The sequence below is a fragment of the Hesperophylax consimilis genome, chromosome 17, assembly GCF_061612785.1.
Source record: "Hesperophylax consimilis isolate HC1 chromosome 17, BYU_Hcon_1.0, whole genome shotgun sequence".
NCBI lineage: Eukaryota > Metazoa > Arthropoda > Insecta > Trichoptera > Limnephilidae > Hesperophylax > Hesperophylax consimilis.
The window spans coordinates 15513063-15530518 of record NC_142852.1 but is presented as its reverse complement, the minus strand read 5'-3'; the positions used below and the strand labels follow the sequence as shown (position 1 = coordinate 15530518).

Here is a 17456-nt window from a genome sequence, read left to right as displayed (position 1 = left end):
TTTGACTGCCGTAATATAGTACCATATTATGAATACGAACCAAATTCATTTTTAGAAAATGAATTTAATAAAATATATTATGATAAAACTATACTAACAGACCGAACGATTAGTCATAATAGACCCGATATAGTTTTACATGACAAAATTAAAAAAATAACTTAAATCATTGATGTCGCTATTCAAAATTCCTGTAATATTCAAAAATCTGTTTCTGAAAAAATAAGAAAATACACAGATTTAGGAAATGAGATTAAAAGAATTTGGCATTCTCAGACTATAAAAATATTATCATTTGTTATTTCGGCTACTGGCATTATACATAGCTCCCTCATAAAAAATTTAGGCGTATTAGATCTGTCAAAGAATTTATATATAAAAATGCAAAAATCAGTCATTTTAAACACATGTAGGATTATGAAAGATTTTTTAAATATTTATACTGAGAGATCAGTAGGATTTATAGGCCCTGTTAGAAGTTCTACCGAGCCGAACCCTCTGATATGAAAATATCTGGAGTCGGTGAATTATTTTCCCATTTGATCTCTGGTGAGTTGACGTGTTGTTCTTGTATTGTTTTGTATTTATTATGCTTATATAATGCACTTGCATAATGTGAATTGACTAGATGATCATTTGTGGAAAAGTGTGTGGAAGGGTTTAGTTTTTCCCGTGGGAAGATTTAACCCGGACATAAAGTCGGAAATATAAACATACGCAACCACAGACTAAATTAGACTAAATTAGACTAGACACGGCATATTCATTTAAAAATAACCCCAACACAATTTTGGTTTGGTTCACATGCACATTTATGAAAAGGCCCACGCATTATGTCGCAATGCGAAATGGGCACTGTGCATTGCGTTTTACCTTTTGTTGGTCTATTTTGCTTCACAGCTATGCTGGGCAAGTTCATTTTTTCAATCACAAAAATAACCCAGTTCCAAATATTTAAATTTGAATTATGTCCATATTAACACCTCTGACAACAAATTCTCCGTGGTTTCGCTTACGAGTTTGAACGCTTGTACAAGGAGTTTAAACAGAGTTGGGTTGTTAAGTTCATCTCCATATTTGTGGCGTACGCTACGTGGCGTTATTTTTAAAATGAATTTAACTAGACAGGGCTAATCTAGTATAATACATCAATGTACGCAACATATTAAATAAGAAAACTATCAAAATTGTCTACTTAAAGTTACCTTACAGTCCATAATAACAATTCAAAGAATAAATATTAAAATTATCCTTAGGAAATCAATTGACATCCCAACTTTAGAGATATTTCGGGAATTTAATGTACCAACTATCACAGAATTGTATAAAAGAAACGCAAACTAGCTGACGGGTACCCAGCGTTGCTCAACTTTTCTCTACTTTCAATAAATATATAAATATAATATCCATGTATTATACAGGGTGTCCGGAAACTCGTAGTACAAGCGGGAAACTGGTGAATCTACATCACATTTGGAGTCGATTTTGTAGTATATTTTTTTTTGATTTGAGCTTTCGTTATCGAGTAAATCGAGTTAGAAGTTGATTTTTTTATTTTTTTTTTAATCAAATTCTTATAAATTATTACTGAAGATCAAAGTACCCAACTAATTAAAACTATTTGAAAGTAAAACAAATGAAGAAACTCGGATTTGAAGCATTATTTTGAAATCACCCTTCATTTAATCCGGTGTAATCATAAACTATTTCTGCTCTGCAGGGTTAAAACATCTGTTGTTCAACCCTAAACACCAGAAAAAACTTTAACCCTAAAATAGCCGATAAATATATTTTTTTTGTTTTTTTTTTTTTTTGAAAATGCTCAAATCAAAAAACTTTATGTTTATTTGGGTTCCCCATGTGGTGTAGATTCTCCAGTTTCCCGCTTGTACTACGAGTTTCCGGACACCGTGTATATGTAAACCTTCCGGAAGAAATTTTCTAAATGATAGTGAAAACTTTATCAAAATCCATTGCGTAGTTCAGAAGAACTAAGCGCACAAACACACAGAAGCAGATAGTGACTTTGTGTTATAATATGTAGAGATTTATATAGAATATATCATAAATTAAAATCACCTCTTAGATAGCATAAGCAATAGATTCAAAACAAAGGGCCTAATGGCCATCTCAATGCTAGGAACTACCACGGCTCGAATCACCTACTTGTATTTAGGTGTGAGGTGCTCTGGATCACTGAGCTAAGTCGGATTATTTCCAACCCACCAAATAATTCAACATGTACTAGTACTTCAATCAACAATAACTTCTTTTTTTTATTTATTTCATATATATCCCGTTAAACTACAGTTAAGTAGTTTGTCAAACAGGATTTTTATTACAACTTTTTACAGATTACAACTTAGACCTTAATTTATACAATAACAATAAACTTACACATTAAATCGCCTAATACAAATTATTTCTACCTAGTAGCCATGTTTTCAGCAAATATCTGACTCTATTTGGAAATTCGCATTTCTTAATATTACCAGGTAGCATATTATATATTTTAGGCACATTATACTCAAGGGTTCGCTGTCCGTATTTATTATTATGTTTAGGTACAAGCATGCCTTCATTCTTTGTGAACCTAGTATTGTGCCCATGTTCAACTTTCCTCTTATACTCAGAGTCAGATATGTGCTGAATCAATATTTTATACCACAATAAGGCCTGCACCGGCAAAACTGTTAAATTTTGATACAAAAGTGAAATGTTTCGTCTCTGCGAAAAAATATTTTTTTTAACTAGTAATTTAACGATAGAATTTTGTATTGATTGTGCGTAGTGATGTATAAATTCCCGGGAATTTATTTCTGGGGAATATTCCCAGGAATATTCCCCTGGACGGGAAAGTTTGGGAATTTTGATTTAAACAACTTAATACCTCAAAAAGAATAATATTTATTAAATAAAAAATAAAATATACACACATATGGTACATAGAGAGCAGGATAGATCCATAAAAACTATTCCCATATATATAGGAATAGGATCCAAGAGAAAAATAACAAAAAAACACCGATCAAAATTATTTTAAAGTGAGTAGTATCTCTATATAATTGTATACTGTACAGTATTAGTAGCCTATATACACTCTATGCTAGTAAACGGTACATATAAAAAATCAATCGTAAAACTGTAAAAATGACACAACTTCACAGATCGGTACTGTTCATCTGATGATACCGATTGGACACTGACACTATCAACTTCGCTTCCACTTTCACCTTCATATTCTACTTCTTCTTCTTCTTCATCTTCATCTGACCCGGACGAAGTTGTTGCCAACTCAGAATTATCTACGTTTTCTTCTTCCTCAGCACAGTCAATTGGATGTTTGCGTTTGCGAGTACCAGATAAGTTTGAAACGTTATGATGCGAAGCAATCTGCTCATCCGTGGAAGAAAGGGTTTTCGTGGGAGCAACTTGAGAGCCTCTTTCAGAGGAAAGAAGTTTCCAATTGTGTGCCATAAATGTTATTTTCCCTGCTCCTTGAGTTGTTAGACGATTCCTCCGTGTTGTATGAATGGGACTAAACGAGCTAAAAGATCTCTCAGTGGCTGCTGAAGTAATGGGAGCAGTCAATATTCATATGGCAACCTGTGACAAATCAGAACATCCGCACATCCCCTTCCACCAGGTCACTGGCGTGATTTTATTGACACACTTCCATAGGAATGCCTTGCTCCATGATTCACAAAAACATTTGCACTATCAACAGTCTCCATATGACTTGCTACTTGGTCAATGAATTCAAGTGCTTGAAGTTGCTGTGCGTGGCTTAGCAGATGTCCTTGGGAACCTGGATCTAGGAGGGCAGCAGCCAGATATATTGGAGCAATAGCAAATTCTTTGCGCTGCGCCGCCTTTTCCAGTATTTGCTTCTCTTCGGCATGTGACAGTAGAGACGTTGAAAGAGTTTTACTTAGACTGCTCTCAAAATCCTCAAAAGCATACAATGCTTTGTGTGTTAGTGGATCGTCTCCCTCTAGCTGTGTAATCCAGGAAACAATCGGTCGCAGAACATTGTCTAATGATGTCACTCTTTTCCAGTAAACATCATCGTCCAACAGGCTGTTCTTCATATCACGAAGTAAAGATGAGGCAGCTTCGTTTACTGCAAATGTTTGCAGGCTTACTTTACATGCTAACACTCAATAAGGCATCCAAGAGAAGTGTAGAAACCATTTTATTAAAAATAAAATAAATTCCCCGTTTTCGGGAATTTATTTCGGGTCGGGGAATATTCCCGGGAATATTCCTGTTCCCGGGAATATTCCCCGGGGAATATTCCCGGGTCTACATCACTAATTGTGCGTAATTTAAATTTGTTTTGCAAGAATGTCCCCAAGTTGTTATTCCATATCTTAAAGTTGATTCCGCGAGTGACATGTAAATAATTCTTAAGGTATTCACAGGAACGAAACACTTCAATTTGTATATTCTACCCACTATCGCCCCCGCAGCCGTTTACAAATTTTGTGTATTTGTATGTCCCATTTAAAGTAGCAATCAACAGTCACGCCCAAATAAACGTATTCGTTTACTAGCTCAATCGTTTCGCATGAGCAGGGTGGGTCCCAAAATTGACCCCTGCGGGACACCGGCGTACATATTTTTTTTCCCACTCAGTTTTTCAAATATTTTTACACAGATATGTCTATTAGATAGATAATTTTTAAACAAATTTAGTAGATTTCCTCTGATTCCTATTGCTTCTAATTCCTATTCCTACTGCTAATTATATTTGTTTCACCTTTAAAAAACCAACTTTATTTTTGTAGGAAAGGCTTTGTTAGTGCAAAATTTCCCACTAGATGGCGTCGAGACATACTATATCTACATTTGTTGGTGAAATATTTTGACTTGTCAAATATTATTATTTTTTTAATGATAAACTAATGTTTATAAGACAAGGTTTTATGCATAGTAATATATTATTGTCCAAAAACAAAATTAATGTAACCGAAACATTGAAATATGAACAATTCAAAAAGCAAATTAACTCCTTGAAATCAGATAATTATATATTGTACCCTTAACCTCTCAGACAAAGACATTTATATACTACGTGTTCCTTTGAGAACTGTCAAAACGTGATAATTTTTGTGTTATTTACGAGTTTTGCTAAAAGCATCATAACTCACGTCTTGGGAAACGTAGCCTCATTCTAAAAAATGTTTTGGAAAGATTATGAAATCCACTATCGCATTAAGTTGTTATAAGTAATTATTTGCGTTTCTAAATATATATTTTTTGAAAACGTCAAAAATATGTAAGAATCGATAACCATTATTTCAAAGCTGTGAAAAATGTACTTTTTTCTGAGTATCATAAAGAAATAACACTTTATATATTGAAGAAATATATTTAAAAACTATTAGTCACCTCAAAATATTAACCGTCCAAACTAAAATATTTTTAATAAATTATTTAGAAACGCAATAAATTATGAACGAACAATATGACAGATTCAATCGGCTTAGATAATGCAGTTCTACGTTCCATAGATATTGTTGAAAACAAACGCGTATCGTTATTCATTATCGACACTTTGTTTTTTAAATCATGGCAATCCGTATACTAGTGATGGAAATAAATCGATTTTTGTAATATCTCGCGCGTTTACGTGAAAAGACGTTCTAATGTCTTGACCGCTATTATCATATTTACGTCTTTTGACATTCTAATGTTCCGAGTGGTTAATGTACGTTTACTTAATCTATACTATCTAGAATTTAAAAAATAAAAACTTTGACCATAGTTATTATTTTCCTAAAACTAATTCTCTAAAATTGTGTATATTGAATTGAATTGTGGCTTTTGGGTAGCATTGCGTTGGATACATAAATAGTGTAACTTTCGTTCCCCCGATTTAGTATTTGTTGTTAAGTTTTTTACACAGCCAGCAATTTGCGCGCCTTTGTAAAAGGAACTAGTAATTCGTAAGCAAGATTTTATTTTCGCAGACTAAATGGTGATATTACAATGCGAGTTGTTGTAAACTGTTCAGATTCATTTCGCTTCCAGTCACGTCCGCTCCGGGGACCTTGCAACTTGTTTATTTCCTTAATTATTGAAGACAATATTAGCGATTTCTAAACGAAAATCTGAAACAGAAAAATCAGAAAAGGATACGGTCACATCTAGGACTCGAACCCAGGACCCTTATCAAAATCCGTTGCGTAGTTTAGAAGAACTAAGCGCACAAACAGACAGACGCAGATAGCAACTTTATTTTATACTATTTAGAGATAAGGAAAATAAATCACATTCATTATCAGCAATTTATTTAAATCTTAATAACATCAAGGATTTAATTTGAGCCCAATGAGGTAATCCATCAATATGTATTTATATTCATTTTTCAACTCATATTGATCTATGATTTGATCTCTACGATCAAATGCCCGCACTGACAGGAAAAGAAGAATACCCGGAAAGAGAATGATACAAAATCATCAAAACAACAGCATCAACATCTCAATAACATCAATATCAATACATCAACAAGAGCACGAACATTCACATGAACATCCATCATCAAAATCCCAACAACATCGACGACAATAACACCACAAACATCAAAACAACGTCGAAGCCAAAATAATCACCAACATTAATATGAACACAACATCGTTATCAACTTCTCAACAACATCCACATTCACATGAAAATCCATCATCAAAATCTCTACAACAATAACACAAACAAGAAAATAAGCATAAAAAATATCAAAATAAACATCACCAGCTCTAAAATCAACACAACATTGTCAAAACGTCACCGTCAACTTCTCAACAACAGTATCAACAGTCACATGAACATCCATCATCAAAATCTCAATCAACGACAATAACAACACAAACAACAAAATCAACATTACAAGCATCAAAACCAACTTCATCACCAAAATCAGAATCAACACAACATCATCAATACATCAACAATAGCAGCAACATTCACACGAACATCATCACCAGCATCAAAATCAATAGAGCATCATTAACTTCTCAACATGAACATCAAAATAAAGTTAAGTTTATATAGGTTAGGTTAGTTAATTTCAACTCACCAGAAAAACTGCTCAGCATGGAAAGGGGAAAAAATTTAGATTTGTCCATCATCTCCCATTCTATGGTAGTGATCAGCTGGGGAGGTGGCGTTTCTCCTATTGGTGACCCCATCTTGTCAACGTTCACTAACGGATAATAATATCACAATAACAAATTAAGACAACAAGAACTCAACACTTAACTTTCACTAAAACAAACACTTAAAATAAACGATTTCACCGTTAAACGCAAAAAATTTGTACTATCTTTCAACATTCTTACTGGTAAACCAATATCACAATAAAAAATTAATTTTTATTACTTAAAGATTAAGTAATATTTGACAGTGTTATAAAAACATCCAAAAGAAAAACTCAAATTTCATTTTGCCGCCTTTTTTTTCTACAAAATGGCGGAGTTTTCATTAACTTCCCGCTTTTTTTCTTTAAAATGGCGAACTTTTCACGAATTTTTCGCTTGTTTTCCAAGATGGCGGACTTTTCACGAATTTTTGGCTTGTTTTCCAAGATGGCGGACTTTTCGCGAATTCTTCGCTTGTTTTCTTCCAGATAGTGGACTTTTCACGAATTTGCCGGTCTTTTCCCAAGATGGCGGCTTTTTTTACAAATGGTGTTTTATTTGTAATGGTTGCGTTCTCGAAACTTGATCAACTGAAGACACAAGTGATGAAGTTTCAGACAGCTGTATAAGGTTTTCTGGTCAAAGATTTTCTTCTTTCTTGCTGAGTAAAGTTTGATGTAATCTGTAGTTACATCTTTTGTAATACCTTTCCGTCGTTGCCATCGCGATCTGAAATAAATAAAAATATCACATTATTCATTTGCAAACCAGATACAATTAGTACTTTGGCAAATATACTGATAAGCGGAAAATGCTTAACAGGCAGATGTTATTTTAAAAACACTTTGTATGCAGTTAGATAACAATGAGAAACGACTATATCAGTAAACTAACAAATTTTTTTTTATGTTACACCTCACAAGAGCGCCTCTGCCTGTACAGTGTAAAGGTAGAGGAGCTATGTTGGGCAGCGTTGTGAGGGGGTTAAGGTTGAGTAACACAAAAACGAGTCGAAGAAGCGACCCATTCTCGTGAAGCCAAAATCAACTGTGAATCAAACTAAACATCACGCCGTTTCGCCGCAGGGGTAGGCAGAGAGGACTCAATCTTGAAACACACTCCTTGCCTCATTCACATTCATACATACTCTTCTATTATTCTGACTCTTGACATGGCCCGACTCAAGTATCTGATTCACTTGATAGTGCCATGTCTTCCTCGGGCGCGTCCCCGACTTCTGCTACCATTCACATTTGAGTCATATATTCTCCTTACACTCCTTTCTTCGCTCATTCGCTCTACACGCACAAACCATCTAAGCGTCCCAGCCTTGCACTCTTTCTAACAGATCTCCACATTTCTAACATGATCATATATGGTTTTACCACACGCACGCCTCAGGGATTTCATTGCTACAGCATACAGTCTACTTGCATCCTTTCTATGCCAGTTCCATGCCTAACTTCCATACATCAGGATAGGTACCAGCACTAAATTGGGGACTGCTAGCTTCGTTTTAGCACTAACTATCGGGGTTACATTTGATCCCAAACATACTTTTTCAGATCATATAGTGGGATTGGTGTCATCTTGTTATAAACTTCTTGGATTTGTGATGAATAAGCAAACAATTCTCCAAGCCCGAAGCAATGACATCGATGTTCAACTGCCTTATACGATCTAAATTAGAATACGCTTCTGCTGTCTGGGCTCCATACCAGCAAAAATACATGGAATTATTAAAACAAATTCAAAAAAAAATTCTAAGATATCTTAATATGAGAACGCATGGCGAATACCCACGATTTATGCATCACATAGATTTGCTCTCCGAAACGCACTACGAAAGTCTCCAATCTAGGAAAAATGGGACCCTTCAAGTAACAGCTTTTAAAATCATGAACTATTACATTGACAGCCCATACCTCTTGGAATGCTATAAATTGTTTGTACCCAACAACTACCGTCAGGTTCGACGCCACGACTTGCTCTGTATTCCATACAAAACAACGGACGTTACGGCCCAGCAAAGCATGACAAGAGGTATGGTGCTGCTAAATGATACCTCTAGGTCTGTTGACATTTTCAACATTGGCCTTAAGGCGATGCCATACGTAGTAATGCAAAATCATGTGTTTTTGGTTTGAAAATTTGGACGCCTAGAAATGTTTCAGATCACAGACATATGAATATATAGACTAGAAATTAAAGGTGAGGGGTAAAATCAACTGTTGAAGAACGAAGGGGGTAAAGCTGAGTGTGATTCGTCAATAAATCAATCTGACAGTATATAGGCATCTCGCATTATAATATCACCATTTAGTTCTTAAAAGTAAAATCTGCTTTTGAATGAATAGACATTTTTACATGGGAGCGCAAATTACTCGCCACGTTATGAACAAATTTGCGAAGTCCAAATTCGGCAAAAAAAAATTTCTTCTATTTTCAGAGTCGAATATTTTGTATACGTATTTAGTTAAGACACTTTAATAAGTGTTCATAATTTACTTCCCAGTAACAACGATGCGCACACTTGAGAATCGCTACATTCGACCAGATGTATCTCGATGTGATAGTATATGTTTCTACAACTGATTCATATTATACGATGTGAATAAGCTTAAAATGATGCTTACATATGGAATGTAATACGACAATTGGGTTTATTCTCTTTTTCACATCTATTTTTACAAGTTTTCATAGCACAAGCAACCATTTTGCCGTGTTATTTCATAAAATGCCTCGACCATAGCTCGACGCTAGTTCCAACAAGAATGATGACGTCACATTCTCAAGATTCACGGGAAGCCATACGCGAGCCCAGCCGGCTCCAATGGAACCGGTATGGGGAGTGGGAAATAATACGCTTTTAATCACTTAGGGCAGGTCTACTAATATTCATATGTCTATGTTTCAGATGCTTTAATTAAATACTGCGAGTAGAATACATCTTGGCCTTTGAAATAATCGAGTATTTTTTTACATAAGTCTTTTTATAAGCCCAGAAAAAAATAATGCATAAGGCCTATGAAAACTGCTTTAAAGTTCAAAATCTCCTACTTACGAACCCATTTTCGGTTATGATTTTATTGTATAATGTGGCAAATTAAGTTATTTATAAAATGATCGAAAAAAAAATATATATTTATGCCTGAACATCCACAAAATAAAATAAAAGGCACTTTTTGGCCATGTTTTTTTCTTGCATAAATCAAAATAGGTAGATGGTGTTAAGCGGGAATTTAAACCTTATCGCCATCTACGTAAGGGTTGTTATTGATTGCGGCTCAATTTAAAATATTACACGACGTAGTGCATCGCCTTAAAGATTTCAAGAGTCATTTTAGGCAAAAACTCTAAAATAACGGTTATTGTAAAATGTTTCATTTAAAGATTTGTATATTTCATGTGTATTGTAATAGGATTACATCAAACTGTAATGCACAAAAAAAAAAAAAAAAAAACTGCGTTCAGTCCTCCATGAATGGAGTTACCTGCGTCTAGCCTTCTTTCAATATCTGTCAGCTTTCCCATCTCAACAAAACATAATCTAGTCTCCTTCAACGGAAGCAATCTTCCGAACAGGCCTTCCATTGATATGCTTGGTGTAACTATAAGTGACCAGCTCAGGTACGGGGGCTCCATCGAAGCCAGAGTAAAGTTGGCCTCTCAGAAGCTGGGCGTACTGTACAGGGCCCGCAGATACTTTAATAGTACACAACTGCTGACCCTGTACAAATCGCAAGTGCGCCCTACTGTCGAATTTGGCAGCCATCTCTGGTCCGGAGCCCCTAAATACCTGAAAAAAACCCTTGACTCTGTGCAAAAACGGGCGGTCCGTTTGATAGATTCCCTAATCTTAACAAACGAACTGCAATCTTTAGAGCACAGGCGTCAGGTAGGTATGCTGTCCTTATTCTATCGGTATTACAATGGAAGATGCTCTGAGGAACTAGCGTCATTGATCCCTTCGGCACCGGTGCGTAGTCGGGATACACGCCAAACGCGCGCCCAACATTTGTACACGGTTGACATTTGTCACATGAGAACGGGTCGCTTCTACGATTCGTTCTTAAGTTCAACAGCTCGGCTGTGGAACGAACTGCCGGCCTCTGTGTTTCCTCCCTCTTACAACATGGGACTCTTCAAGACCCATGTTCACTCCTTCCTCTCCACAAAAAGACCCTCCACACAGCATCCTCAAAGATGACATAGGCCCTGAGGGAAATTATTTTCTTCAGGGCCTCCTGTGTGGAGTTAATATAAAAAAAAAATTTAAAAATACTTCCCATAATAGTGCATACGCATAGTAATCACGTTAAAACTAAATGGAAATTATTTGGTAAAGGGTATGAGGGTTGTGTAGAAATCTAGGTATCAGTGTGTCCAGGAGTAACGGACATGTGAATATATCACTCTCACTTCGGCGTAAAGCGATTGGTCGAGAGACCAGATGGAGAGGTGAAAGGGTCTCCCCAAACCGGCCTCTCCCGATCTTGCACGCCACTCAGCTAGTGGGTAGGCGCAGACTGAACACACCTCACCAGATGAACCCGGGCACCCCTGCTAAGTCACCAAACGTAGCGAACAACTTGGGATGACCTATGGCAGAGATTTTGGTAATCTTTTTTTTTATTTTTTTATTAACAAAATAAAGTTTTTTTACAGGTTTTTTTCGACGTCTGTCTCACTAGGATAAACCTGTGTCGAGACAGACGTATTGAATACATAAATTAATGTTTACATATTATTTGATGCATATAATATTTCATTACATTAAATGACAATGTGAAAATGATAAAAAATAATAAATTGGTTAATCAGCATCTAGTACATACTTAAGAGGGGATTTTTATAAAATTTTTGATCTTGGATCTGTCTTGAATTATGTCTTATGAATATATAGACTAGAAATTAAAGGTGAGGGGTAAAATCAACTGTTGAAGAACGAAGGGGGTAAAGCTGACTGTGATTCGTCAATAAATCAATCCGGCAGTATATAGGCATCTCGCATTATAACATCACCATTTAGTTCTTAAAAGAAAAATCTGCTTTTGAATGAATAGACATTTTTACATGGGAGCGCAAATTACTCGCCACGTTATGAACAAATTTGCGAAGTCCAAATTCGGTAAAAAAAAAATTCTTCTATTTTCAGAGTCGAATATTTTGTTTACGTATTTAGTTAAGACACTTTTATAAGTGTTCATAATTTAGTTCCCAGTAACCAACGATGCGTACAGATATATCTCGATGTGATAGTATATGTTTCTACAAACTGATCCATATTATATGATGTAATTACGCTTAAAATAATGCTTACATATGGAATGTAATACGACAATTGGGTTTATTCTCTTTTTCACATCTATTTTTACAAGTTTTCATAGCTAAGCCACCATTTTGCCGTGTTATTTCGTAAAATGCCTCGACCATAACTCGACGCTAGTTCGAACAAGAATGATGACGTCACATTCTCAAGATTCACGGGAAGCCATACGCGAGCCCAGCCGGCTCCAATGGAACCGGTGTGGGGAGTGGGGAATAATACGCTTTTAATCACTTAGGGCAGGTCTACTAATATTCATATGTCTATGGTCTTGGCTGATGATCCAAGACTTGATGTCTGTTTTATATTTCGAAAAAAATTCGTTCAGTCTAATGGCTAGTGAGAGAGCATTATATAGCCTTGTTGCAAAATATCTAAAATTTCTCTGGCCAAAAGTTGTTTTAGCAAAAGGGATTTGTTTGGTTCTAGTATCACTAGCAGTTTGGACATTGTCAAAAGTAGTTTTGTATTTGAAGAGGTATGCTAGTATGTTTTTGGCATAAAGTTGCCTAATGTCCATAACACAGAATTTCCTAAAGATTTCATCCGAGCTGCTTGTGATTGGTAGTTTGAGGATAATCTTTATTATAAGTTTCTGAGCTTTAGATATTGGATCAACGGCGGCAGCGTTTGCTCCTCCCCATGCTATGATATCAAATTGGAAGTTTGTATTAGACCATATAAAATTGATCTATTTTAAAGGTAACAAGTAAATAAAATGCATATCACTGTCGATCTGTTTTCTAGGCTGCAATGCGCTTTAGACGATGACTTATCTATCTATATAAATAAAAATGTAAATGTTCGTTTGTTCAAAATTCTATATCTCCAAAAATTCTTCACCGATTGCTTTGAAATTTTAACACAACGTTTAACATTCGAATACGCGTGTGTTTTTATATACCTATATTATATAGATTTCACCTAACAGGTAAAAACATGCATTTTTTTAAGACAGCGTCATCTGTTGGACGTAAACGCACAACGTGCTATTGTTTCTCTATCTGCACAGACAGATTGAGTCACAGTAACGCGTGGCGGGGTAAAGTTAGTAATAAATAATTGTATAATTTGAATAGCGTCTTTTTTTTGTGAAAACTCATCTCAAGTACGCTGTACAAACTTTTATAGAGAAAACATACATCTGACAGGTAACTTTAATTTAGTTCAGAGGTTCACAAACTTTTTTGCCCCGTAGACCACTTGCCAAATATATTTTTTTCCGTAGACCCCCTGCATGCCAAATATTGAATTTTCCTAAAACTATTAACATCCCATGAGATAATCATTTATTTTTTTAGTAAAAAGATTCCCTTCCCTTGCCTGCCCAACAACCGGGTGGCGGTATAGTTGCTCTGTCTTTACATTGTGCAGACAGGGGCACCCTCGTGAGGTATTACACCAAATGAAAATGAAGCAGGATAAGCAACGGGAATTTTTTTCTGTAGCTAGCCCTACAGAACTGCCCTTTAAGTTCTTTGTCAGTGCTTATTCCGGTCAATTCTTCTTGTCACATGATATCCGATTCTTCAACGTTCCATTTCGAGAGTCAAAATGTCTTCAAATTTAGTTTTTAAGTCTGTGTGAAGTACATTTAAATGTTGAACGTCAGTATTACCTTGGACGTTTTTCAAAAACAAGTTGGGGAACTAGGAAAATTCGCGGCTTCCAATGTGCAATGTTTTGCTTAAATATATTAATTCTGACCAGAAAAGGAACGTAGACTCAATTAACAACTTTATGAAATATAAAAATACAAATATCAAATAAGTAATTTCTCATTCTATTATATTTATATTTGTGTTAGGTCTATTGTGTCATTTACGGAACTCCTAAATGTTGACTTGAGGTAAATGGGATTCCGCTCGTATGTACCCCCATTTAAATCTCGTGGACCCCCAAATTTTTTTCTCGCTGACATAGACCCCTAGCATGCCGATATCAACCCCTGGGGGTCCATATTGACCACTTTGGGAACCTCTGATTTAGGTAAATGCAGTTTAATTAGAAAGTTTAAGCTTGGGAAAGGTACAATTTTGCATGCAGAGGTCCCTGGTGTTGTCCAGGCCTTAGTTTTTTTTTTTAATTTAGATGTAGACAGTGACCTTCCTCTTATTTTGAAGATCAAATGTACAAAATTTCATCAGTCATGTGTAATGTATAAATATGATATGTATAAAAATCAAATCCACATTGTACGCCCAGTGTCCAACCGCCCGCCACAGGCACTCCTCTTTACATAAAGAGACTTGTGGATTCGCCGCAATGCTTCGCTATTGCTAATGTCTTAAAAATTTACCAAACCTAAATTAGGTTATTTTTTAACGATAAACTAATGTTAATAAGACAAGGTTTTTATGCTTAGCACAAAAGATAATAAATTTACTAACCTTTGTGCTATGCACCTTGTCTAATAAACATAAGTTTATCATTATTCGAAGAATTTCAAGTGCCTTCATTTAAAGATCTTTATACTAAAAATGCATTAATTCAAATGATAAAAGAAAAAGACAAGTATCAATTTCTAACTGAAAACCGTACTCGACTTAAATATATTTTTCCATGCCCAAAATTAAACACTTCCTTTGCTCAAAATTATTACACTTACCGGGCAAGAATTCTACCTGAAGAAATCAGAAACATTAATGATAACATCCAAATAATTAACACTGTGAAAAAATATTTTAAAGACAAACTTACAAAAAATAAAAATGTTTCCAATTGAATTAATCTTAAGAATAACTCATCTCAATTAGTTTCCTTAAGTAACATTCCATTCTTCAAATAAGTTTAAAATCATTTTATTTTTAATTACCTACATACTGTAATAAAACAATGTACACTTCATTTCCAGCCACAAGCCAATGCTTCTATGGAAGAGGGGTCTTGAAATATTTGATCATATATTGTAACAAATAAACAAAAATGTACTTATATAATAAAAAAATAAAAATAAAATACCATTAAAAAAACAATAATATTTGACAAGTCAAAATATTTCACCAACAAATGTAGATATAATGTCTCGAAGCCATCTAGTGGGGAAATTTCGCACTAACAAAACCTTTCCTACAAAAATAAAGTTGGTTGTTTACAAATGAAAAAAATATAATAAGCAGTAATTTTTGATTGAACTACTAGTACATATTGAATTATTTGGCGTGTTGGAAATAAGCCGATGAGGCTTAGGAGTCCCGAGCGTCTGACCGAACATCAGAAGGTGCGGGTTCAATTCCCGTTGGTGGCATTTATTTTTACTCGGAAGATATTTTCAATTTGTATTGATATTACAGGTGACTAATAATTGGTTATGATAATTTATTACCAAAATAGGTTTTTAGTTTGGGTTTATCAAATAATTTATAAAAACTGACAAAAAAAACCTATTTGTATGTTTCCCAAAAAATGATTAAATAATTATTAAATGATTTTAACGAACATTCGCCATTTTTGAAGCATAAATACTTGATAATTTCATGATTTCTATTTTTTTATTTCTGATAGTGCTGTTGAAAATTTATTTCCTAGGATGAAAAGATTGAGACGAGGTTAATCAACAAAGCTATTTATAGGTTATACAAGCGAATAATTGATACGACAATCGTTATTTTAAGGCGAAATAGCCGTCAAATCAAGGCCACGCACGAATATTGACGTTTCACACAACCACTGTCAAAAACCATGATGCAACACTCGTGTGTCAAAATCGCGTTTAAATTAAAATATGTCATTCAAAATATGATATATAATTAAAATTAAAACATATAAACAAGGCGGCGTGATTAAAAATGAGAGTTATCAACTATAATAATAGTAATAAGTATTTCGTAAGCACGACCTAGAACTACCACAGAATCAAGGTTAGCGATTTGACTTACTTGCGTTTTGAAGGCGATGTTTCCTGACGGGCAGAACTGTTTTTTTCCGCAATTTGCTGAATCAAGTTACGAAGAATGGTAAACGCAGAACTAATTGGTGAATTTTAGTGGCAATTCGGGAATTGTTTCAGATGATATTTCGCAATGTGAAAGGAAAAAAACGGAAACTTCCGTCAGCTGACCAGAATGACACTTGCGCGAACTTGGCCGCCAGTGATAACATGAGTAAAGTGTTGCCAGTATGAAAAATATATTTTATTAGTTCGGCTAGATAAGTACTCGCGTTTTTTAATGATTTATTTATTCACGCCTTGAAGCCTTTTATTTTACATGGCCATAAGGGGTGACAGATTACGCTTTAAGATCAAAGTGTTTTATATAACTCCATATTGCTCGTCATACAATTTCATACAGACCTGAAACACCTAAAAATATGATTTGTTATTAGTGTGGGCACTGTATGTACAGTGTATAATATACGCTGTGATCTGCTATACCAGACTATATTTGAAAATTATGCGACCCCCTCTCCTACCTACGGCAGGAGAAGAATTCAGAACAATTTACGGAGCGCCGTAATTTCGCGGCTGTCATCTGTCAAAGTGTCAGCTCCCATACAAAGAAATAATATTACGCAGCAGTTCCTCAAGTGATTAGACCCCACTTCTGAGAAAGATTATTGCTTAGTGTGTCAGCCCAACATACAATATACATGCCACGCCCAATTAATTATAATAATACGTACGCATGTTTTTAAAATAATTACAATGATAAGTTTCTGATTCAAGCAAATCGTCGTTGGAGCATTACAACAATTTTAAATTTTGCAAATTAATTTAATCCTTAAAAAATATTTATTTGAATGCCCTTATGTGGTTTTTCAAGTATTTATGTAGTTACTGCCGGTTTATCAGTGAACTCTGGAATTTTATTAAAATGATTGGGTTGTCAGGTTTTCTACCATATAGCAACTTGACAAAAATATTAAAAAAGCAACAGTAAGACCTACAGTAAGAACTACCGATTAGCACACTTCAAATTTTGCCTACTCTTTAAGTTTTATTTTCTATACTGGCAATATTTTTTTCGTGTACTTCTGGAAAACAA

At 34.9% G+C, this 17456-nt stretch overlaps 1 protein-coding gene and 1 long non-coding RNA gene across 2 annotated transcripts in view; both read right to left on the bottom strand.

Annotated features, from left to right (window-relative positions):
* The window catches only part of LOC149416086 (solute carrier family 25 member 44), a 28134-nt gene extending 11594 nt beyond the window's left edge, over positions 1-16540 (bottom strand). The window contains exons 1-2 of the mRNA XM_089642051.1: positions 16350-16540; positions 7082-7871 (exon numbers count right to left, since the gene is read on the bottom strand). Of these exons, the coding sequence (XP_089498177.1) occupies positions 7082-7193 (112 nt within the window). The 5' untranslated portion in view covers positions 7194-7871; positions 16350-16540. The remainder of the gene's footprint in view (positions 1-7081; positions 7872-16349) is intronic.
* The window catches only part of LOC149416084 (uncharacterized), a 63380-nt gene that overhangs the window by 19146 nt on the left and 26778 nt on the right, over positions 1-17456 (bottom strand). The gene's annotated exons all lie outside the window — the stretch shown is intronic.